Raw genomic sequence first — 23,964 nt, forward strand, 5'->3', positions numbered from 1 at the left:
CAACTGTATTTTATCCACAACCAAATATAACATTTATAAAAGGTCCCATTTGGTTCTAAATAAATCTGGGAACATCAAGCCCATGAGAACATTGGGCTGACCCCCCTGGGGCGAAACAGAGATGGATCACACAACCAAGTCAAATGTAAGCAATAAGGATTTATTAGTTTGCTTCAAATATTGTCACTACTGCAACAGCTGCAATAGATATCAAAACGCTGTATGGTGTAAATGAAGGACAAAAGGGGGGGAGGGAGGGTGTTGCTGCTGGGAGGGAGCGAGGGCTGCCGAGGTCAGGGTTCATGACGGGGAAAAAGAGTCACAAGCTTTGTTTAGTTGATGGGGTGAAAAGCTCCCCTCTGATGCCACTGCATGTCTCTGATGCGCCGAACCGACTGGATCTGAGGAATCTGGGCCCCGAACTCGGCGCTGTCCTTGTACTCCCCCTTTTCAAACAGGTACTGATAGCCTCTGTAGCCTGGATACTGATAGCCCACCCAACTGGTGCAGCCGGAGCACATACATGGAAACAAATAAATACATAGGAGAGGTATAGAGTTAAAGACATATTGAGACTATGTTTTGGTATCACACAACATCTGCATGGTGTCATTGGACTCACGTGCCACTCTGAACCCGCACAGAGGAGACCTTCTCCTGGTAGCCGTGTGCGTGGAAGCTGGGGACGTCGTCATCTATGATTTCTATCTTCTTCCCTGCAAAGCTGGGGTTTTCGAAAAGGACAATCTTGTGCTCCTGGCTGTCCTGTAAGAGGAAATCCAGGGGGTTGATATGTAAAACAGCTGATGGTTGGAGAGTGTGTGACAGCATAAAAAAAAACAAAAAAAACAAGGTTGCTCTCTTACCACTTTAATCGGGCGGAATGCAATAATGGTGTCACTACGCCTGCTGTTGGTCCAGGAATCCCAGCGAGGATACTCCCCCTTCTCAAACACATACTGCTCCCCCTTACAGCTGGCCTGCTCGTATCCCACCCATCTGACAGGGCAGAGGAAGGAGGGACATGGATGGATGGGGTTGGTACATGGGACAGAAAAGCAAAGTGTAATCTGTGCAGCACACATTCATTTCCTCCCTTCCATAAGCACCCACTCTCTCTGTAGCATTGCCCCTCTGTATGTTTTCGCTTTGTAAATCCTTTTGTCTAGGTTTCTGTCTGTCTCTGACCCACACTCACGGTCCACACAGCACCAGTATGGAGCCCACTTTCTCCACGCCTGCTTCCGGGAGGTTGTTGCAGGGACCAGTCAGCTCATGACAGCGTCCCTGGAAGTTTTCCTGTTCATAGATAACCAGCTGTGCAAATATGGGAGACAAGGGGAGAACAATTAGTGAGTTTTTTTACACATTAAAAGAGCTCTGTGGTGCTAGTTTGAGTTTGTGTTTTGTAGTACAAGCGCTTACTCCGAAGAGAAACGAGCAAATTGTAATATAAATAGTGTCTGTGTGTCTGTTGCGCTCACCTTAAATGCACTGGTGCCTGGCTGCTGCTGCTTGGATGCAGGGTTCTGGTGGTCTGTGGCCATAGTGAATTGATTGGCAAGATGAAACTGAAAACATCAAAACAGAAAAAGAGTAGAATTGATTTGTTTCTGAAAAATGGACGTCTATATAATTTATAAAGTCTTATATCTTTATATCTAGAAATATGAACAGGTGAAACTGTAACATGGGATACAGTTTGAAACAGATTAGAAAAAGGAAAACAAATACTGATAAAAAATATATAAAACCTAAACTATATTAAAAAATAAATAAAGCATAGCGGACATGAACCTCTTACCAGTACCTGTCTGTGCCAGTGTGTTTGTGATGGCACGCTGAGCTCAATATATACGGGACGCCCAGGGGTGGAAACTCTGCCAACAGTACCCACAGTGTCCAAGCTGGCCTGCAGATCGGCCTGCCATAGGCCCAGCACACTGAAATGAGGGGTCACCATGAAGCCTCCCCCCCCCCCACCCCGGGGTGTATCACTCCCACAAAGTTATTTCATTAGTTGTCAGTTTTGCCCAGCCAGTCATTGTTCGACATCCACATGATTCAGCACAAACAGTGCCAAGAGTACCCACACCTACAATGAGAGAGAGAGAGAGAGAGAGAGAGAGAGAGAGAGAGAGAGAGAGAGAGAGAGAGAGAGAGAGAGAGAGAGAGAGGGAGAGAGAGAGAGGGAGGGAGAGGGAGAGAGAGGGGGTTGCAAAACATGGGGTTTACTGTACAAGAGAAATTCGCACCCGTTTGAGTAATAGTCCACACACTGCTGAATATTTCAACAAGTGCAGGTTTATTTAATATTATATTTTTAGAAAACACTATTAAAGGGTTTTGCATGTCTAAATGTGTTGCCTCGTCTGTTTGAAAGACAGCAGCTCCAGCGCTTGTTGTTTGTTCAGTCAAACCTGTCAACCACATAGCCCATGTTTCTCCTGTTGACTGGGAAAAGGTTCAGCAAGGACCAATTCAAAAACAAGATTCCAACAATATTGCATATTTCCTCATTTGATTCACTCTAATTGCCTTTCAAGAACATGTCAGTAATCATGCAATTATTTTTTTGTGTGCAGCAGATTTGTGATGCTATAAAGTGCTTTTTTAAATCAGTTTGCATTACTGGTGCTTTGTATGAGTATTTTGTGTGTAACTTTAAATGTATAATCCTTTCCATTTCACATGGCACTGTTTGCTGCACCACATTCTTTGTAAAGACATATGTTTTCTTTGCAATAGGACTTATTGGGTTCAAACTGCAGTGGCAAGCAATATTTTGGAGTAATAACACCTGATACAACACCAAAATACTGGTTTTGGTTGCAGTCACAGAAGAGACATGTTTTACCGGTTCAATTGCAATTGGAATGGTAAAAATGTCAGACAGAGCATGTGGAACATGGGCATTTAAAAACAACTATTTTGACAGAGTGGAGATATTTTATCTAACTTTATTTTAATGTAATCCTATTCTATAAAACAAACAAAAACATGATATTATCAAAATAGTATTATGCATTTGGGATGAAAACAGATCTGCTTATGGGATTGTTCAGGCAGTGAGCAAAATAGCCTAAAAAGATATCTCAGCTTGATCACTGTCATGGTCATGCTTCACTGCAGCCTTAAGAACGCAAATGAACACCTGTGTGGCTCCAAGGGCACCAAACTGAGCTTGCACTGACTTCTGTCAATAAGTGTAAAAAGATTATTGCTATGCAGGCGAAATATGTCAAGATAAAACCTTGTGTGTTCTTGTAGTTGTGCTTGCATAAAAGTATGAATAGAATATACTCAGTCGAACTGATATAAACTGATATGCAGTGCAAGTCCCATGGAGACTGAGAGAACCACAGGCATTCATTTTTTAACTATACTCATGGGATACTGCACCTCATGAAATACAATAGAAATGAGTAAAATTGAAAACAGTTGAGTGAACTCTTTCATCATTTTAGATGAATCTCATGTACAGTGGAATGTGTTTAGGACACACTCTAACATTCCAATGAAAGTCACAGTGCTGACTGTCTATGTTTTGGGGATATTTTAGGTTTTATATATTTTTTCCACTTTTAGTTTACCCATGAAAAGACTGTTTCAGAGGGCGCTGGTTAATGATTTGAGTTTGGTTGAGATTGCAGACATAATTTCCAGGAGATATCTGGTTGCACATTATCCTCCTCGTTGAAGAGGTGAGAGACTTGAGCGAAAGTGTCCTATTATGACAATGCCATTCGTCATCTGATGATTCAAAACACAGGTCTCAGCCTACACCAGCTGTTTATGAAAAATATAGAAGAAATAAAGAAGGATATACTGTAGTTCTGCCAAGGAAATTAAAGGTGCACTATGTTACTTTGTGTGTGTCAGAGAAGTCAAAATTTTCTAAGATATATCCTCATAACTGAATGAAAAAACTCTCCTCACAGGAAAATTGGATCCCTTGAACACAGTTGAATTTAGAAAGTTACCTGAAAAGCTACTGTTTCATTGTTGTTGTTTACAGCAGCAGGGCCCACAGTTTTGTTTACATAGATATTTTAGTCTTCCGTTTTGGTTCCAGGTGCCTCAACATAATTTAGTTTTGATTTATGAGAATATTATTATTCAATACTAAGAATTACATATAGAGTTAATATGTTTTGTAAGTTATGTGCAGCCTCTGCAAATGACAACAAACTCCCCTCCCCTGAAACTGCATGTCAGTGTACCTTTAAGGGGATGAAAAGCAATTCAGCACTGCATTGCCATGCAACCATTTTATACCGTACACGTGTTAATGAGGGATGTGGTTGTCACGTTGGGAAGGCTTTATGCTGCGGCCAAAAGCACGGATTCAATTCTATGAAATTGACAAAATACGTCATAGAAAAACACAGAGTTTTTTTAAGAGTATTTCAAGAAACCAACATCATCTGAACAAAGTGTGGACTGACTGGAACCCCCTCATTGAAAGGCCTTCTCTGAGAGCTCCTCCTTATAATCCAGAGTGGTAGCTGTAAGCATGCTATGGATGTAGATACGCTAGTTAAGGATCACAGTTGGAATGTTTTTGTATTCCCTACTGACATGAGAGATAGGGGAGGTCTTGAGGGACATAGAGGGGGGGTGTACTGTATGTTAGAATGCAGGTTTGTGTCTATTTTGTTTTTTAATTGTTTTGGACTCCAGACTTTAGTGGAAAATGACAAAAAGCTCTTCTAAAAATGTCTTTAGGGGAATCATTTCTATTTCTGATACTAAACAATAGCCTGCATGTGTCATAATGGAAAGTAAGCATGTCTGCAGATGGAATCTATTTGGAATGTGAAACATACATCTTGCCTCCAAATACTTTCCAATATGTTCATGAAGTTAATATGAGTTCCTGACGTTTACTTGGTGACTGTTCATCATGAAAACCTTTGACCATCAAAATGCACAATGATGACTATGGAAGGGAATGCAGTGCACTCTGTTTTAATAGCAAGCATACATACAGTATGACATCACTTCAATTGCTGTTAAGCAGATGTCCCACTCCCAACATATTCACCGAATTAGTCATGTGCTCCTAATGCTGGATGAGGTTTTGAGCTGTCTGACTAGAGTGGGAAAAACAATATAAGCAATAAAATAAACTCAGTTCAAAACACATCAGCAGATTATCATCTTTGCCAAAGGTATAGGCTACATCATTTCCACATAGATGTCAGTGATACATCTCTGATAGCCTTTTTTTTTTAATCTCCAAATTTTAAGCATTTCCATTTAAAGCCATTTCCGCCTCGACTATAACAAGTATAACATCACCAACAAACGGGGCCAACTCCATGTCAAACAACTTTTATTCGCCATTGAAACATACATGGCACTCCTCACTTGGGCACAAGCAGCGTTTGCCATGGTTAGGATAAGGCAGAGGGCAGGCACTGTCGGCAGCTTTAGGGGGGAAGGGGGTCTTTGGTAGTGGGGTGTTTTGGTAGGATCCTGCTCAGCTTGCTCCAGCTGCGGCAGGAGGGCCAGGAGGAGCTGGGGCGGGGTCTGGGTCAGGGTGGGGGTGGGGTCCTGGTGCGGGAGCCGGGGCCGGTTCGGGCATGGTGAAACAGCCCCTCTTGTGCCACTGCATGTCCCGCACACGCCGCACAGACTGGATCTGAGGTGCGGGGGCCTCCCAGTCGTTCCAGTGCTTGAAATCCCCTCGCTCGAAGATGAACTGCCGCCCTCTGTAGCCTGGGTACATGTAGCCCACCCATCTGGAGGGGAGGGAGAACAAGACACACACACACACACACAATGGAATGCAAGGCTCACAATGTATTTTATTCTCACTCACAATGTGGAGTTATTTAGCTTGATGTTTGGTGGGTCAAAAAAGAAAACAGGGAGTGACACAAACATGGATGAAAGGGGATTATCTTACGTTCCGTTAAGAGCCTTGACACTCGCTACACGATCCTGGAAACCGTGGCCCCACAAACTGGGCACGTCATCGTCAACTATCTCCATCTTTCTACCAGTGAATCCAGGGTTCTCAAACAGGTGTAGCTTGTGATCAGCGCTGTCCTATAGAGGAGAAACAGACACGGGGAAAGCCCTTTCTTCAAATAGTCTCCAGTAGGTGACGGCTATAAGTCAATGATGATTGCGTGTAGGGAGGTCAAAATACAGTACATGGGGCATTTATGTGTCTGGAGGAAGGTGTAAGATCTTTAGTCACCCACCACTTTGAGTGGCCTTAGAGACAGGAGGGAGTAGCTGTTCTGACTGTTGGTCCAAGTGTCCCAGCGTGGATACTCGCCCTTCTCCAGGATAAACTGCTCCCCTGTGAACCCGTGCCGATCGTAACCCGCCCAGCTGAGAAGGAAAACACAGATTAAAATATATGACAAAATGAACTTAAAAGATAGGTACCAATTCAAGCATTTCAACATTAGTCAGTTGTTGTCGGTTACTTACGGCCCTGACTCCACTATCACAGATCCGACCTTCTCCAGTCCCTTCTCCATCACATCTTTACACTCTGCAGAAAACTCAGACTTGCAGCCCTGGAAGTTCTCGAACTCAAACAGCACCACCTGGATCACACAGTGTGTGAGGGAGGGCGGGGGGGGGGGCATTAGGGTGGAGATGGGGAATGAGAATGGCAACACAGTCTCAATCTACTTGATGGGTGTTTTTTTTTTGAGAAAGGCACTCATATTATTCTTTTTTTTCAACACAAGATTTCAAAATACTGACGATAACTTTTCTGCAAGGACAATGTAGTCTCACTGGACAATTCCAGGTGTGTAGGCCTACATATGGGCCTGTATAAATGTGACACAATCAAACCAGGGTTGTTCATCTCTTCACTGAAGGTTTGTTCCAGTACCTTATACGAGGCTCCAGCTCCTCCCTGGCTCTTCCCTGCAGCCAACTGCTCCGGGGCACTCTGCTGCTCCGACATCCTCCTGAACCACTGCTCCTCCACTTTGTGGCAGCAGCACACACACAGGCAAAGCACCATCCATCATGTGTGCATGTTCAAACACACACACACACACGTTCACAGATATGCACAGAGGGGAGAAAGCGCAATGTCACAGTTGCAATTTATAACTAACACTTGAGAAGAACGTTCGTAATAATTTTTTGCTTTCCTGATATAATCTGGTTATTATATCAAATCAATAGGATACAAATCCTCAAGGGACTACAGGTGGAAAATAGCAATTTGCTAAAAGCTGGTACTCTTCATCTCCTCTTGCCTTAAACAAGACTAATGGTTTTTTTTTGGACATTGTCCCTGTTGAAATAAAATTACATTACATTAAAGAATACACTCATCCATCATCTTTTCTGGTTCCATTACAATCAATGATACCAAAAAATCCTCCAAACCTGGGTCTTCCCTTGGTGCCGCACCAGATAACTCCATTGCATTGGAGTTATTACACCGACTGTTACTGATCCCTATGTGTCCACAGTGAGGGTTTTTACCTGGGTATATGCCTGCTAGGATGTGGTAGTGTCCCTCTTTTTTCGGTGCCACTTAGTGTTTGGTGGGGTTGAGCCATTAGAGGGCAGGGACAGGGGGGGTATTTATGGTTTATTTCTGGCCACAACAGCAGAAAAGGGTGAGCTGTTGATACAGCAAGTCTGTCGCTCACATTGTGTCCGTAACGCTGCCTCTCAATAGGCAGCTGTGTTGGCACACGCCACGCTGCCCGTCCGCCTGGCTGCCAGCGAGCACTGTGTGCGGGCATGGGTGGAGAGAGCCAAGAGGATTTCAGCAAACAGCCCCGCTCAGCACAAACACACACACAAACATACACACACTGTGGGGGACTACACCCTAGTCTCTCCCGCACTGCAGTTCCTCGCACCTTTCCTCGCTCATTTTGGCTTCGTTTGAATAGTTTTGTTTGCAGTGAGTGGATTAAAATGGCTTTAATCCACTCAAAGTTGATTGAGATCAGTGCTCGCAAAAAATTAAAAAATAAATAAAATGTGAACTGAAACTCAGACAGAAAAAATACTAGATAGAGGCGCTTCAGCTCAAGTCAAGTAAATTTTATTAAGAATGTATTCACTTTAGGACACTGGCCAGAACAACACAGTGCAATATACATCTTTACTTTCAAATAAAAAAAGGACAAAGAAGGACATAAAAATAAACCCTCAACTTTTTATGACAAAGTAAAACGTCATGTACATAGAAACCAGGGACAATCACTCCATCAAAGACTCCCATCGACACATTCACTTACATTTCACGAGCACTCCCGAAGACACAGGAGAGGAGACATGGCGTACAAGAGAGAGAGAGAGAGAGAGGGGGCAAAGGTCAGTGCTTTAGTGCATCGAGTGACAAAAGTGCGTTATAGAAGCGCAGAGTGACTGGGTCGATGGCAAACACCAAAAAGATTATAGTTGTAAAGCAGGTGCAAATGTTTGAATCTTTTTGGAGAACTACAGAGGATAGAGTCATTCGAACAATGTAGTGAACACACCATCCCCTCCACTGCAGTAGTGTAAGCCAACACCCCTACACAGTGAGCCAGTAGCTCTGAGCAATGTGAGAGATTGTGTGCGCACATTAATGGGTGGACAGAATGGAGAGGAAATTGCACATTCGTTTGGAAAGATACATTGTCAAAACATGATTGAGTAGTGTGTGTGTGTGTGTGAAGGCTACAGGGTGAAAGTATGGCTTATGATTAATGCCTACACCTACATTCACACAGGGAAGACAGACTGATTAGTGTTTTCAATAAAAAAAATGAAGAAGGTTTTTTGTGCTGATAAGGAGTGTGCATGATTGACAGATGCAAAGTCACTTGGCCCAAAAGTCCCCCCCCCCACCCTCCTCCACTAAAACAAAAAAACATACTTAGACAAAACGATAGAAAGAATGCAGCAACTTTGAAACTGTTGTGGAGTGTATCAAAGTAAAAGGCTCTATTGTAGTGATGCCCTTCAATGATTTATTTTTAAAACTATAGCTCTGTCTTTGTTAAATCCATGATAAAAATATAACATCTCCTGATTACAGCTAGTAACATGATATGCACTCTTACTGACAATCAAGTCCGCAGAGATTTGTTCTCTAAGTTCAAGAAAGGGAAAAAATCATTAGTGTCTGAAATGTTATCCTATGGCAATGCTTGTGCGAATCCCAATATGTCCGACGCAGACAGCCGACTTTGCAAGTATAAGTCGAGTGAAGGAAACCAAATGGATTGGGCTAGCTTGTCCCCCTGCATGTGATGTAGCACGTCTAGGATAAAGACGCGTCGTGGTCCCACAAGTTAACCATTTCCTGAAATGCGTCCTGACAGGAAGTAACTGCCAATAATTGCCTTTTTTTCTCCCCTCTCCCTGCCCCCTCCAAAAAAAAACTCATCCTGGTCCCTAGTAAAGTGTTCATGTGAAGGGGCCTCCTGGTGCACAAGAGCTTCCACGGGTTCAAGCATGAAATGGATAAAGCAGAGCAGCCTGATGGGTTTTTTTCTCTTCCTTTTTCCATAAGATAGGGACTCTCCATTGAAAAGGCACCATGCACATTTATCAACCCAGACGGGAAGAGAACAAAAAAAAGAAAAAAAAACAATAGAAAAAAAAAAATACATCAGCAGCTGTAGATTGACTTCTCCTACTCTCTGGGTTGAACGTTAAGGCTTCTGTTTCATATAGATTCATCTGTTAAGGCCACCTGAAGGAGAGAATGAGAGGAACGAATGGTGAGCTTGTGATGTCTTTTCTTGTTGTTTGTTCAATAAAAACAATGACGGGACGCAGAGAGGACATTTGGGAAACTAGCTCACCTCATGATTTGCTTAGCTCTCATTTTCATATTGACTCAAGCGCTTCTTGGACTTCAGCTCTTTCAACCACTTGGGCGACTCCTCCTCACTACACAGAGACGAGAGACAGACAGTATTAAAAAAATGGAAACACAAAAACAAAAAGGTGGAGACAAACAGCTAAACAAGGTGCAAAAAAAGGCCTCTTTCTAAAAAAAAAAAAAGAACTGTAATATATGCTGCTCACCCATTTTCTTTGCCACCACTAGGGGGCAGCACACGCGCCGCCCTGCGGAGGAAGGGGGATTTGGGAGAGCGAGAGAGCTGGGAAGGAGAGGGAGTAGGTGCATCGCTTTGATTGTCAGAGTCGCCCCTTTTCTTCAGCTGGGCCTGAAAGGGGGAATGAGACATATTTAGGAACATTGAACAATCTTAACACAAACCGATTGGAGGAGAACACATCCAGACGAATGCCAGTAGGCTCACCTTTAATGCTGAATGGTCCATCCCCGGAAACATGGCCACCCTCTGGGGCTGAGAGGCCACCGCGGAGCCGGCGTCTGCTCCTCTGGTCTGCTCCTCAGAGTCCGAGTCCTTGTCCTTACTCTCAACCTTTGCCTCTGTCGATAGGAGAACACAACTTATTGTAAGAGGAGAGCATACATTATAGTCTGTTAAAAATCTGTATGAGATGGGGGTTCAGTGGGACACTCACCCTGCGTTCCAAATCGCATACTCTTTCTTTTTTTCTATTCTACATACTACATCTGACCATAAAAATAATCTAGTTAGCATGCAGTAGATATACAATTGGGACCTACTTTTACTTATTTATTTCATCATAACATTGCGCCTCGATCTCGCTTCTTGCTTTTAAATCCGTTGCATCCCCGGTTGTTTTCATATGGAGACTCTGTCAATGTGATGTTACTTCCGGTGTGCACTGGATTGGCGGTCAGAATCGCCCAAATAGAACTGATTTCAACACTACAAATCTCAGCCGGACATCCTAAAACTTTTTTCTACCTATTCTATTAAATAGCAGAAAATATGGGTATTGTAAAGCAGCCACAGCTCTCCTATGTGCGAGAGACTAAACTGTGGAGTGTTTCGATGGTGCTTACCTGTGGAGTCTCGGTAAAGCCAGTCCTCGGTGGTTCCCCCCTCTTCCTCGGCCAGCGTGGCGATCTGTCGGGCAGCTCTGGTGGGCCGTGTCCGTGGGGCTCGTTTCTTCCCCAGCTGGGCTCTAGAGCGCAGAGCACTGGTGTCTAACAGAGCAGACGGGGCCTGGACATGCACACACATAAATATAAAAAATACATCAAGCAACATGTAAGGGTAGTCATGGGCACAAGTGTCAATGCAGTCATAACACACATTTAAAAAGGCTTAGTGATTGATCATTTTTTTACGACACAAACAAGAACATCTTGAGAAAATAACCATTAAAGCTAAAGTGCGTAACTTCTGTTGCCCCCGTAAGGAATTCTGAGTAAATTACAACAACACGGTCGGCGCATCTACTAGCCTTCGGTGACTGTGCATGGATTTGTTTCATTCTGCTGTACGTCCAGCTTTTTTTCTTTGTAGTCGAATCAACAACTGAAACATTTCGACATTCATTCATATAAAACAGTTACGCACAGAAGATACTGGTCAAGACACAGGTTGTGGTAATATGTGCCATCAAAAGAACTAAGCTTTGGTTAACGTAGTAGTAGTAGAGTACACTTACATCGGGGAAAGCGAGTGGCTGGCTCTCCGTTGAGGACGAGGGAGGGAGGCCGTCCAGAGTGTCAGCATCAAACAGTGAGGCCGTGTCACCTGGTGTGTGTGGGGGGGTGGGCTTTCTGGGTGAAGGGCCCAGATTGCCCTCTGAAGTAGGAGTGGCGGGAGTGAGACTGAAACAGGTTGGAAAAAAGACACAACAAGTTATAAAAAGAAACCGTGTTCTTCTTGCTGTAAACTCAGTTTTCATCCAATAGGGTCTGAGTCAGATGTTTCCTTTTGTTACTGTTAAAACCGTGGGAGGCTAGGATTTACTTACGCATCTAAAAACAGACTGAATTGTCAACATGAAAGGGATAAACAAAAGTGATAAAAATACAAATATATGTGTTTAGACTACAGTTGTTAACTAGGATTGAATTGCTATCCATTTTTCTCAGTGTTGGCTAATGTTGCGATGGTATTTTCTGACCACAGGAGGTCAGTGAAAGACTGGAATGCGACGTTCCAGAATAGTGTTGGAGTTAGTTTAACTTATTATAGTCACAGTCTTTATGGTATTTAAGTCAGTAGTACTTGGTTTCCTTAAAACCAACATATCACCCTCTACTATGTGATTCTAATGATTTCATAATGTTAATTTAAATAAAAGATGTGCAACAGCTGCTTAACTTTTTCTTGTGTCAGGCCTTCAGCAGTTGTAGATAAAAATATACGATCAAAATATATAATAAAATAATATATAATAATGATCACTTGTGAGACTCTGCTCCTGGTCCTTAACATTTTATTGATTCTGTCTTTGAAGCTAAAAAAAAAAGACAGACAGCAGTGGAAACGTAAAGTCAGTGCAAACATTGTGTTGAATATGAACCTATGCTTCATCATTAAATGTCCTGTGTGCATACACACAGAGACATGGACACACGGGTATACATGCTAACACAAGCCTACAGCCAGCTTTTAAGTCAATAAAAGTCATTTTTTATCCAGCTATTCTCAGGCAGTTAACTGGAAGTAAAAATCAAGATAAAGATCACCTCAATCATTTGTTATTAAAATGGATAACACTGTATGGATATTTTCCGTTTCAACTTTGACCCACTGCGCTTACCCTAGTAAGCCTTTTTGAAACGCAATGGACAATTCGGATAGTTTGAGAACATTGACTAGCATTGTGTAAACACACATCACATCTCTGGATAGAGTGGACTGTATATTTACCTGTCATCGGTACGTAGTCCTGTCTCCCATGTCCCATACTGACTGTCTGTCTCACGGACCGGTGTGTCTGGGTCCCTCCCCTCCTCGTCACCACTTTGCTTCAGCTGCACCTGGAAGCATAGGGGAGAGAAAAATAATTAGCCAGAGCTCTCACTTAACCTCTGAGCTCTAATATGTTGAGCTCTGTGAATAGTCCATTTTTAAATGTAATGTCCAGCTAAGTAGTGGTCGAAAGATATGGTTTTTTAATGTCCAATTCAGATACCGATATTTAGAGAGCAGATTCGTCGATGGCACATACATTATGCCATTTTCTGCATTTCCTCTCATTCTGCATTTTCTGCATAAACAAAATGTAATAATAACAAAAAAATGTAAACTAAATTGAACGAAAATATATGAATTAAATAAATGTAGACACAGCAAAATATTAGAAATGTGTGCATTGTCTATTGCACTTGGCCTTCCTTGGTGTTGGCTCTGTAATATATTGCCATAAGGGATACTGGATTTCAGTGCAGACATCTGTAATAATTGAAATAGACATAAATACAAGGAAACGCTGATTATCTCAAAATGCCAATAATCGGTCTGATTAATCGGCTGACCAATTTATCGGTCTACCTCCATTGCTAAGCCTAGCTGAACTGTCTTCAGTGGGCAACATTCTGTTGAACTGACAAGAACACCAACCCATTATTATGAAAAAGAAAATACAGTGGTTGACCAACATCATGCCTGCTGCTACAAGAACCCACTGACAGAGCTGCATCCTGTCTAGCTTGAGCAGCCGGCGCTAGTACAGTAATATAAGTAAGTACAGACAGATAATGGAAGGTGAAGCGGATGAGTTAATGGAGACAGAAGCAGAGTGGGGACAAAGACGGACATGGGTGGGAGGGTGATTGAGTCTGTGTTTGCTGTTTATTGAACCGTGCCTCTTTTAATGAGGCTGGTACAGAGGACACACTGTCTCAAAACCACACTGGGCTCACAGAGGCACAACTGCCCATGAACTGAGAACCCTGGGCCTGGCCTATATAGAAGAAAAAAACAATGGAAACCCCTTCTGTCCTCAGATGTTGCCCAAGGGGTGGACACAAAGAAATGTGATCCACCTGGCTCTGTAGTTGCCCAGGTTCCTAGACTGCAAGAGCACTTCACCGGTGATGTTTATATGAGCAGCGACAGTAGATCAGAGTTCTCATTCTCAGAGCTTGGTGAATGCTCTCCTTGTTTTCTGTGTGTGTGTGTGTGTGTGTGTGTGTGTGTGTGTGTGTGTGTGTGTGTGTGTGTGAGAGAGAGAGAGCAGATACAAGAGTGCTGCCAAAAAGAGTGCAAGGGGGACAATGAGACAGAGAGAATATTTGAGGTGGAGTGTGACCGTGATCCGTTTAGATTGAGGGAGCATAACATTGTTGAAGAGAGAGTGAGAAAAAAGAACAGTGGCACAGGATGTCATTCATCGGCTTAGCCTTTCCTGACAGGAAAAAGGAAAAAAAAAGAGAGAGAGAACAGTGAGAATAACCAGTCAACACCGCTCCTCTCTCGCTCTGTCTGAGATAGAAAAACACTTGTTCTCAAGTTCATCCTCTTCACAACGATGTACAGCACTCTCACACTTTTCAAGTTGACATCACAGGGTCACACCACTTGCCCTAAAATACACACACTTACAAGTCCCCATCAACTAACAACAATGAACAAAAGCTCTGGTGCTAGGTCAAACACGCAAAAAAAAACCTTATCACATACTCTACTTATAGGAGTCTTGGGGGCCATCTAATTGAAATGAATGGGTATTTTCAAAATAAGAAAAAGCAAAAGAGAGAGATGTATGAAAGTAAGTCTGAACTGAAGATAAATGAGTGATTCATTCACACTACAACGTTAACAGAAGCGATATATCAGCAACATATCTATTGCACAGCAGCCTTGATAATCCTTTCGCTACTAATATGTACAGTAGATTGTAATAAGTATTATGTAATAAGGCTCATTCCCAGGGTTAAAGGCCTCATTATGCTTTAAGTAAAGCGTTCACTGAGTCGCCTAAGGACAGGGTCTGCTTGCAAAGAACTAGATTTTAAGTAATATGTGTGTACCAGTGCACATTTTAAAGCAATCTCCCCTATGCGGCATCAGTGTTTCTCTTGGTTGCGCATACAAAAATATATTTTCCCTGAATTTGTATCACATGTACTTCCGCCTCGACTGTTCCACAAATGTTGACCGTTATCCCTTTTTCCATGGTTTTTTCCATGGTTCATGGTTCCATCATCTGTCTTCATTACAGAAGTGTTTTTGGCTTGCAATCTATTGTGGCCATGTGGAATACACAACTTTGTCTTAGACATGGTCAGAGGACCCATCCTACAACCTAGTTTGTTTGAAGCAAACACTGAGACCTTAAGTGTTGTTATGGCTTAGAATTTGAAAGGCCCAAAAAGGGACATCAATGTGAGCGTACCATGTAATTGAACCATCATCAGTTCAGTTCCACCTTTGATATTGTCTCCTCTGCCTGTCACTACACTGCTTTCTCTATTGTCAAAATATTAAAACAGGGCCTTGAATTCTGGTGATAGAAATTCCATTCCTATGTGCGCATGTGTGTCGTTCAAGCAAAAACACTCCCAGGCCAGAACACACCCTCCCCTGATCAGCATAGAGGACCAACATTGCCCTTGCTGGAACATGTTGGAAGAGAGGCGGCATTATACAGCAGATTAAAGAAAAGACTTATGGCAGGCTGCTCCGAGCAAAAGTTGTATAGCCTTTTGAGAGACTCCTTTATAATCCAATTTATAAACTTTTATTATTCTGTAAAATATGGGCTTTTAAACAGCAGCTGTACTGAACTTCCATTGAACTCCTGCTATCTACAGACAATTCCAGGTTACACAAGTGTATTGGCCAAACAATAAAATCAAAGAACCTCATTCACTGAATGGCAGGTGCCATCAACCACAAACATGGAAAATATGATCCATTAAAAAAACATACTGAACCAACAGGTCCAGTAGCCATGATTTGTGGCTGTCAGGAGCAAGGCTTACCTTTAATAACATTAGCAATAGCCAGATTTCCCCTAGACAGGAAGGGTGTGTCGGGGGAAACAACGTAACAAAGAGCGGATGAATGGAAGGATGAAGGAGAGAAAGGGCTGATCACCAAACGGAGATGACTGACAATCTGAGGAGGAAGGGGCTGGAGCGAGGCCTTGGAAACTTCTACCTCGATAACACACTGATAGCCAGGCAGCACAGGACGGAGAGAGCAGCGGCCTCGGGATCGCACTCCACTGTACCTCAAGGGTTAAATTGAAAGTGAGTAATTGCTGTTCCTCGAAAAGGGAAGTGCTCTGCTGCTGTAAAGCACCTAACAGATGGTCCTACATCAGAGCGGCTACTGTAGATATAATGAGTGTGTTTACATGAACACAGTGGCCAAGACACAAGCCCATAACCCCGTTAACAGCACGGTCAAAAAAATGGGTGTGCATCATTGGATCCCAATCAGTGCCGCAGGCTTTACAGTCAAAGTGGTTGAAGGTCACCTATAATGAAAAATGCACTGTCATCTTTTTTAAATATGGTGTGTCTAGAGACTCAAAGTATGAGAAAAAACAACTACAGTTTCACTTTTTTTGTTGAAAACCTGTTAAAAAAACACAGTCAGATTCCCCCCAATTATCAACCTACTGTATCTTAGCACTACCTCCACCTGTGATAAGCACACCCCCAGATCACCCTGAAGCTAACTGGCCGTTGGATTAGAACCGGCAGTGAGTTTCAGGGCCAATCATAGGCCTTTCACACCAAAATGAACCAAGAGTCAGTTCCAGGCTGGTGTTGGGGTCAGTTCAAAACTGGTTACAGCCTTATCCCAGTTATGAACCGGTTGGTTTCACATCGACCGGAGACAGCCATGGAGCCGGCAAGAGAGCAACGTCATGACGTCACTGTAAACGTGTGTGTACGTCACCCGACGCCGCTGCTCTTGTGGCTAACGCTAAAGCTACCGCTAGCTTTAAGCACAACAACAGCGGCGAATACGTCTTATTTTTACACTTGTTGGCTCTCGCTTTGCTTTCTTAAGCAAACAGGACCCATACAGCGTATTCTCGCCGGTCAATTTGATCGCTACGTTCGGTAATTATGTTATGTTTACGTCTCGTAGTAGCGGTGTTTTTAAATATGGCGGGCATGAGGTTTGAGTTGCTCTGGTTGGTCAGGATAATCCCTCCCCCAACCGTTCGCGCAAGCAGTTCTTATCAAACCCTGCTCAATCCTGGGGTATGAGTTCCCCCGGTTTTTACGGCCCGGAGCAGGCTCTCTGGCGGTGTGAAACCAAAACACTGGCTCTAACTCCGAACAAGCCCAGAACTAGCTCCGATTTTGCGGCGGTGTGAAAGGCCTATCAGAGCGCTTTTTGGGAAGGCGGGCTTAAAGAAACTGGCTCTAAAATGGAGCGTTTCAGACAGAGGCTGATAAAAGGAGATTAAGCAATGCCATTGTGAGAAATATAAAGGTTTTTGGACAGTACACCATCAAAACAAGTTCTAGTAGAAACCCAAATTACAATTTTGAGCCTGGAAATTAGCATAGTATGTTTAAGAGTATGTTCTCTTCGAATCAGAACCTAGCAAACCGTAAAAATCTCTCGTGCATGGTTCAGCTTACATTAAAATACAGCTGCTAAGAGTGTAACGCGGCTCATCATCGTGGTATGAGTTTATCCAGGGGAAGTGATGTGACCACCTCAAATACAGTCTGAGGCTATTACCAGCCATATCACATAGTCACTCACAATGTTATACTGGCAGAACGTCACCACTCCCCACTCTCTATTCATCTGCTGTAATCAATCTAGCTGGGGTGGAGTGGACAAATATGCTTTGCGTGCACTCATGTCCACGGCAGTAATCAATATCAATATCCTACAGATATTCATAACAACTGCTCCCGCGAGCACTAATCTCATGTCAACAAATGGGCATTCTAGCCGCATGTCAGAGGGGCTTACATTAAGACGAACGCTGCTAAGCAAACCCAACAGTACTGTGTTATTCTTTCATTACGTAAGCGGTACATACAGACAACGGCCCGGTGCTGTACAAAGCGTCCAGTAAGAACAGAGAGAAAGAATGTGAGAACCTGACTTGGCTTAAGAATTGAACTGGAAAGAGCACTGGATCTGACTGAAAGGATTATTCTCATTACTTTCAGTGTTCTTCTGGTGTTTGTTCTTCTGGGTTTCGCCAATATGAAGACAATTTTGAGTAACATTTTCAACACAACAATGCATCTCCAAATTGTTGGAAGCGCTGTTGTCCAATAGACACATACAGGTGTAATGGTCGGCCCCTAAATAATGATTTGAAGATACAAATGCGCTGCATACAAAACATGTCTATATATAGTTATGATAGAAATAACAGTCAACCTTACATTGTAGTTATATTATAAACTTGATTTATATTAGTAATACTCACATACTTCTCAAAGACAGAAGTTTATATCCATTATCATATAGATTAAGACTTATTGACCTGTCTAACTGTGTTTATGTATTTTATGTTGTGTGAATACATTTCTCTTTGTGGCAAGTATGATTCAAGTATGATTCATTATATTTGTTTAAATGTAATTGTATGGCATTTCCATACCTCATGAACAACCTAACTGGTGGTTATGTATACAACACATTTGTATCCACTACTCCTGACACCAGGCAAGTCAGGACAAGCTGGTAGTTTATGTTCTCTAAAGTCTAGAGACGGAGACCTGTCATCTACTTGAGTTTTGGCGCAACTGTTGGCTATAAGATGACCCATCTTTATATATTTGCAAAGCTGTATGGGAAAATATCATGGATTGCCGTTCCAACAACTGTAATAAATCTATTGGGTGAATTTATGGCATTGGTGTCACATTGGTCAGTGTCATGTGGGCAAAGACATGTGCAAAATAAGACAAATTACATCCACAAAACCATTCACAACTTTCGACTGTTTCACACCTCTAAATTTCATTTTCACAAAATACCTTGTACACATGAGCCACGGAACAGACTGTTCTGAACGATAGGAGGTAAATCTATACCATCATTGGTAAATGTGAAAGGTAATGTTGCAATCTGCACCAGTATTCAATGTCTTAATGCACAGACCCACATAATAGTTCAACCTTTTGCACTTTAGTCTCCATCTGGGCTGGGGACATTAAAAACCTGTTCTAAATACTATTGGCACAGGCAGAAATATATTAGCACATCCCCTGCCCTGCCTCTTCAATGGGTAACATTTACCAATGGAACACTATCCGTAGGACCATTCAACCATTATTGACCTCTTAGGGTGTATTCACACATGCCGTGTTTAGTTCGGTTGAAACGAACTCAGGTGCACTTCCACCTTTGGTGCGCATCTTTCAGACAGGTGTGAATACAGCAATCGCACTCGGGGGCGGACCAAACAAACGATCCGAGACCAAGCTGAAGAGGTGGTCTCGATGCGGTTCCATACGCACTCTGCTGCAGTTCGTTTGTGGTGTGAATTTGTCCGGACTCGATCCGACCCAATTGCAGGAAGCACTGTGCCTTTTCTTTTTTAATAAATCACCGTCAGCTTCACATTATGGGAAAGTGTTGCCGTTGTTGGGAAGATTAGTTGTGGTTTGACCGGGAGCCCGAGCAAATATATTACATTTGATAGACAGGACGTGTAAACATGCTGATGTGTTCAGCGATCAGATGAAGGAGAGGGGAGCGTCTCCCGCACAGTGCCAACAGGTTCACGCTGCGCATTGTATGAAGTGCGTGTTTTTATTTTGCTTCCCATGTTACGGGACCGTCAATACTATCCCCGTGTCAGTTTGGAGCAGAGCTGCGCCGAACTCACACAAAGCTGACACACGGCTATATCAGCTGTGTGTCAGCATGAGCCTATTTCCTCGCGAGCCGTGCGTCCAGCAGCAAAAATACAGTACATATTATGTTTCACATCGTAGGCTACAAGCCACATCATTGACACAGGCCTACATATTATAACCATATGAAACAACAATAATTTTATATTTTTTTATTTTATTTATAGGCTAGATGTAGGCCTATTTATTTATTATTTTTAACCCTATATCGTATCAGTTATATATTTCGCAGTTTTCACTTCGTGCTTCCTGCTTCTCTCCACCCCAGAATGTCTGTCCAATGAATGAATGACCTCAGATCACGTGTGGTTTTGCTTCGTAATGCTGGTTCACTTGCAAAAGGGGCAATATGAAAGTGGACCACACCAAAAGAAAAAAATCTAAACTCTATTTGGTCTGGACCAAAGCAAGTGAACTAGCGGACCTTCCCAGTGTGAATACACCCTTAGTGTCATTCATCCATTTAACATTGGCCCATTTGGGAGGCATGCTGCTCCCAAAGACCACAATCATAGTTGGCCATGTCCAAGTCGTACTAAGATATGTCAACCCAGCTGACAGCCACTCAGAATTCACAAAAGCACCTTATCTTTCGGAGTTGTGACTCATGAGGAGTTGTGCGGCAGTTCGGCAAACAGGCGTAAACCTAAAGATAGGAACAGCTTCACTGCATTGTATTCATGTGCCTAGCCTACACAGATTTCTAAATCTGTTCTTTAAATAAAGTATGGATCAGTTGAGGGGCGTAGATAACTGGAAGGAAGCGGAGAAATCTGATGTTTGCCCCCTTAAGGAATTGATTTTGTTTTTCTTTTTTTTGTATCAATCAAATCCTATAATTTCTGCATCAATTTTGCGTTTTTCTTTTTCCTCACAGTTCTAGCGCATTAGTTTATCACTAAAAACCAAAATGGTAGATGACGTAATGACCTGGAGAACCAGTATGACAACAGATTTGCAAAGCAAAGAGAGAGGACAAAGAAAGGTTTACATTGAGCCAAGGACAATATAAGATGGAGAGGAGATGAAAGCATAGACAGAGACAGATGAGAAGCACCGAGGAAGCATATGTATAAGTTCCTGACATGTTTGGCTGGGGACCAAATAGTTGACAAGGGAGCAGCTGTTTACACAGCCACATTACAGAACTGCATTACGTTTCTGGAAAATGACTAGAATTCCACTTGAGCTTTATTTAACCTCGGCAGATGTTAACGTTATACTGCTGAGCATATAGTTATAGTAAACATTGACTCTACTGGTATTGCCGACACTTCTGATTTTAGTTTGTGATTTGTATCAGTGGTGAAAGGTGGCACCTGTGCTTCCGTGCTGTGTGTTTGTGCATTGAAATGTGCGTGTCGTCTTACAGAAGTGGGGGTGTTGGGTGCGGTGCGCCTGCGTAGGGACAGACGTTGCTGGCTGCGCAGTGAGAACCTGCGTATGGACTCCCTGCTGCGGGAAGCCAGGGAGCGCAGAGAGTTGGTTCTCTTGAAGTCCCCGAGCCCGTCCTCTCCCCTGTCCCCCCTCTCCACTGAGCTGGACAGAAAGTTGAACGCCCCGTGGAAAGAGCGACGCACGTTGCCCACCCACCCTGAAACCTGAGTTTGGGCCACCGACAGCTTGTCCCCCAGATACTCCATCACGAGCCTCACCTGGCAAGAGCTTCTGAGTAGGAAATAAGTCTATTCACTGAGCTGTGACTCTTTCTAAAGCAGCAGCGGGGACTCATTAGAGTCTAGTGATGCAGGAGAGGACACAGTCAGGGGACAGTGGCGTAGGTATATCCGCTGATGCGTGTTGCTGGGTCAATACTGCAGCAGTGAGGAAGGTGACAGAGAGAACAACAAGACAGCTCAGTCAGCCCAAAGTGGTGGTGGTGATGTTGATGGTGGTGTCTGCTTGCTTACAGCACTGCAGCAAGGATAACAGCAGGCAGTCAGTCAGTCCTGGAGAACATTACAGGACGGAGGAGCCTCTCCCCAGTTCTCCTGCTAAATGGCCTTTCTGCAGTGCAGTCCCAGGGGAGCCGTCAGGACTCATCGCTGTCGAGGCTCCAGGCTGCCAGGGCCTGAAGTGAGTCACCAAGCTTTCTAATGTCTATTTTGATGCACACACCAGATACGCTGGCTATGATATGCTTGGCACATAAAAGGTCACGTAAGGTCAGCACTTACTATTGGCTATGCAGGTCACTACTCTATGAAACCGCATGCTGTGCTTTATACCAACAGGTTTCTCTGGCTTCAAGCACACACACAAACACACACACAAACACACAACTAATCAAGTACAGAAGTGATGAGCAATAATAATAGAATCACATCCTCGAAATAAAATCGATGTTTGGCACAAATTCAGTTATCTACTTCCATCATATAGATCAACTGTGCTACTGATATATCCAAGTATGAGAATAGTTATTTTTCTTTTAACAATACTCAAGGTGTGAGCTTCTTCTCTCCTGATCCCAGTCTCAATTACAGCCGACCTGACTGCCCTCCCACTGCTGCTGCTGCATTTCCTTGGGATTAAAAGTTGAAAAATCCATCAATCCAACAAGGTTACGTTCCCATGGTGCCCAGATACTGTGCTACTTTCTGGCAAAAAAAAAAAAAGCTGCAAGGAGAAATGGTGCAGGACTGCCGATGGCGAGAAGGAAAAGCTGTTGTAGTCATTCGTATTCCATGAGGAAAAAAGCAGAGTTTAACCAAAGCAGTGTCAAACAAGAGGAAACAGGAGAGAGTGTTGCGGTGGGTTAAGTCAAATCCAGGGGAGAAAAGAGGAAGAGAGAGAAAAGGCTTCTCCCCTCGCCTTCTTCCTGCAGGTACGGGCAGGTAGGAGAAAATGCGTCAGCGGTGCTGCCTCTCTGTGTGCGCTCTATAGGACTCACCGTCAAGGAGAAACTGGTTGGAGAGAGGGAGTGTGGAAACGAGTGAGAGACAGAGAATGGGAGGTCCCTCGTTCAGAGCGAGAGGGAGAGGGGGGGAGGGTGATATATGTTCTGCGGTGCTCTCTCGCCTGATTCAGTTGCAGGGCAGGACAGAGAGGAAAAACTTCTCACTTGTTTTTTTCTATACCAGTGTTTTAGTAGTCTAGTAGACTGATTTATTATGGTGCATTATGTTATTTGATTTGATTAACATAACTAGGTTTTATTATATGTGATGTTATTCCTCAAGATTGTTTTTATCATTTGTTTTTATTACCTTTTAGTATTTCATGAATCGTTTCTCTCAAAATGTGAACTTAAGCACTTTTCATGATATACACTTGCATATAATTTATGTAATGTCTGTTCTATGTGTGAAGGTGCATTGTGGCAAGTGTGTTTTGTGATGCAGTGGCTTGGAGCCAAAGACAAATGTTTCTTTCACGGGACAATAAAGTATATCTTATCTTATAATGAATAATGGATTAATAATGAATCATATCTTATCTTAAAATGTTTAAGGAAGGATAAAAAGACTTAAAAACAAATCTGCATGCGTCTGTCGCTTTCACACAGCAGAAACAGAAAGCTAGAGAGAAATTGGAGTGACAAAGTGTAACAACTATAAATAGGGTGGATGAGACATGAGAAGAGTGAAAAGACAGGTGTGGCTCTGCTAATGAAGTGAGATTGTGCGCTTGTCAACTAGTTTGCCAGCATGATGTATCCAAAGGCAAAAACCACAACAGTCAAGTCTGGCAGTTTGTTTAAATCTCACACTCAAGGAAACAGTATAATAGAGTGCATGTCTTGCTTCCTGGTACATGCTTCTTACTAACAGTGGGTGACTGCAAATGCACTTCAGAGATTAACCTGAGAACAAAGTGGGCTAGAAAGGCTCATAAAAGGCTCAATCCCTGTCCACATATGCCCCCTACAGGTAATCTGATTAACTTTCCTTTGAAGGCAAGTCTGGTGTGAGGTTTTCTGTTTCCAATGGCACACACATACTGACCTCTCTCATGTACTCCTCTGCCTGAAAATGGCTACCCCTCTCTATTTTTTTTTTTTTACCTTTTAATGAAAATGTAGCACAGCATGAAAAAGCTAAATCACTCATATTATATCATCTGAAAGTTACAGCAGTATTGGTAATAGCAATACTATTACTGTAATGTAGCAAGTGTTACCAAAGATACATTACTATTTTACTAATAGTGTTGTCTCAATATGATAATTCAGGTGAGATTATATTCAAAATTGATGTTGACAAAAAAGTCAATTACTCAAATCGTCAGTCAACTAATAATACTCTAATATTATCACTTTAAAAAAAACATATTTTTTTATCTATGGTGAAAATAATTAT

At 42.8% G+C, this 23,964-nt stretch overlaps 3 protein-coding genes across 3 annotated transcripts in view; all 3 read right to left on the minus strand.

Annotated features, from left to right (window-relative positions):
• Nucleotides 1–230: 230 nt before the first annotated feature.
• Nucleotides 231–1,571, minus strand: crybb2 (crystallin, beta B2). Its single transcript, XM_080038116.1, has 5 exons — nucleotides 1,485–1,571; nucleotides 1,199–1,317; nucleotides 867–999; nucleotides 623–765; nucleotides 231–501 (listed from the first exon to the last, which is right to left on the minus strand). The coding sequence occupies exons 1-5, from the start codon at nucleotides 1,545–1,547 to the stop codon at nucleotides 333–335; spliced, it is 627 nt and encodes a 208-aa protein (XP_079894242.1). The 5' UTR covers nucleotides 1,548–1,571; the 3' UTR covers nucleotides 231–332.
• A 3,914-nt stretch (nucleotides 1,572–5,485) lies between these two features.
• LOC307260367 (beta-crystallin B3-like) lies at nucleotides 5,486–7,000 on the minus strand (the record flags this gene model as incomplete). The annotated part of the gene is made up of 5 exons (XM_080040586.1): nucleotides 5,486–5,747; nucleotides 5,915–6,057; nucleotides 6,216–6,348; nucleotides 6,451–6,569; nucleotides 6,866–7,000. 5 exons carry the CDS (start codon nucleotides 6,998–7,000, stop codon nucleotides 5,486–5,488), a joined length of 792 nt encoding a protein of 263 aa, XP_079896712.1.
• Nucleotides 7,001–8,031: 1,031 nt separating this feature from the next.
• Nucleotides 8,032–23,964, minus strand: part of LOC307264336 (uncharacterized protein) — a 31,519-nt gene continuing 15,586 nt past the window's right edge. Inside the window, exons 8-14 of the mRNA XM_080045727.1 lie at nucleotides 12,732–12,841; nucleotides 11,515–11,680; nucleotides 10,904–11,066; nucleotides 10,266–10,399; nucleotides 10,027–10,169; nucleotides 9,801–9,888; nucleotides 8,032–9,688 (exon numbers count right to left, since the gene is read on the minus strand). Of these exons, the coding sequence (XP_079901853.1) occupies nucleotides 9,813–9,888; nucleotides 10,027–10,169; nucleotides 10,266–10,399; nucleotides 10,904–11,066; nucleotides 11,515–11,680; nucleotides 12,732–12,841 (792 nt within the window). The 3' untranslated portion in view covers nucleotides 8,032–9,688; nucleotides 9,801–9,812. The remainder of the gene's footprint in view (nucleotides 9,689–9,800; nucleotides 9,889–10,026; nucleotides 10,170–10,265; nucleotides 10,400–10,903; nucleotides 11,067–11,514; nucleotides 11,681–12,731; nucleotides 12,842–23,964) is intronic.

The sequence above is a fragment of the Ammodytes marinus genome (genome assembly GCF_949987685.1).
Source record: "Ammodytes marinus genome assembly, chromosome: 2".
In the NCBI taxonomy this organism is placed as follows: Eukaryota; Metazoa; Chordata; class Actinopteri; order Uranoscopiformes; family Ammodytidae; genus Ammodytes; species Ammodytes marinus.

What these genes read in the sequence shown, in the direction of transcription:
- crybb2 (XM_080038116.1), bottom strand. Translation starts at nt 1,547, where the DNA reads ATGGCCACAGACCACCAGAACCCTGCATCCAAGCAGCAGCAGCCAGGC. An exon ending in CAGGCACCAGTGCATTTAAG is followed by an intron (nt 1,318 to 1,484) that starts GTGAGCGCAACA and finishes ATATTTGCACAG; the next exon opens with CTGGTTATCTATGAACAGGA. An exon ending in CATTCCGCCCGATTAAAGTG is followed by an intron (nt 766 to 866) that starts GTAAGAGAGCAA and finishes TTCCTCTTACAG; the next exon opens with GACAGCCAGGAGCACAAGAT.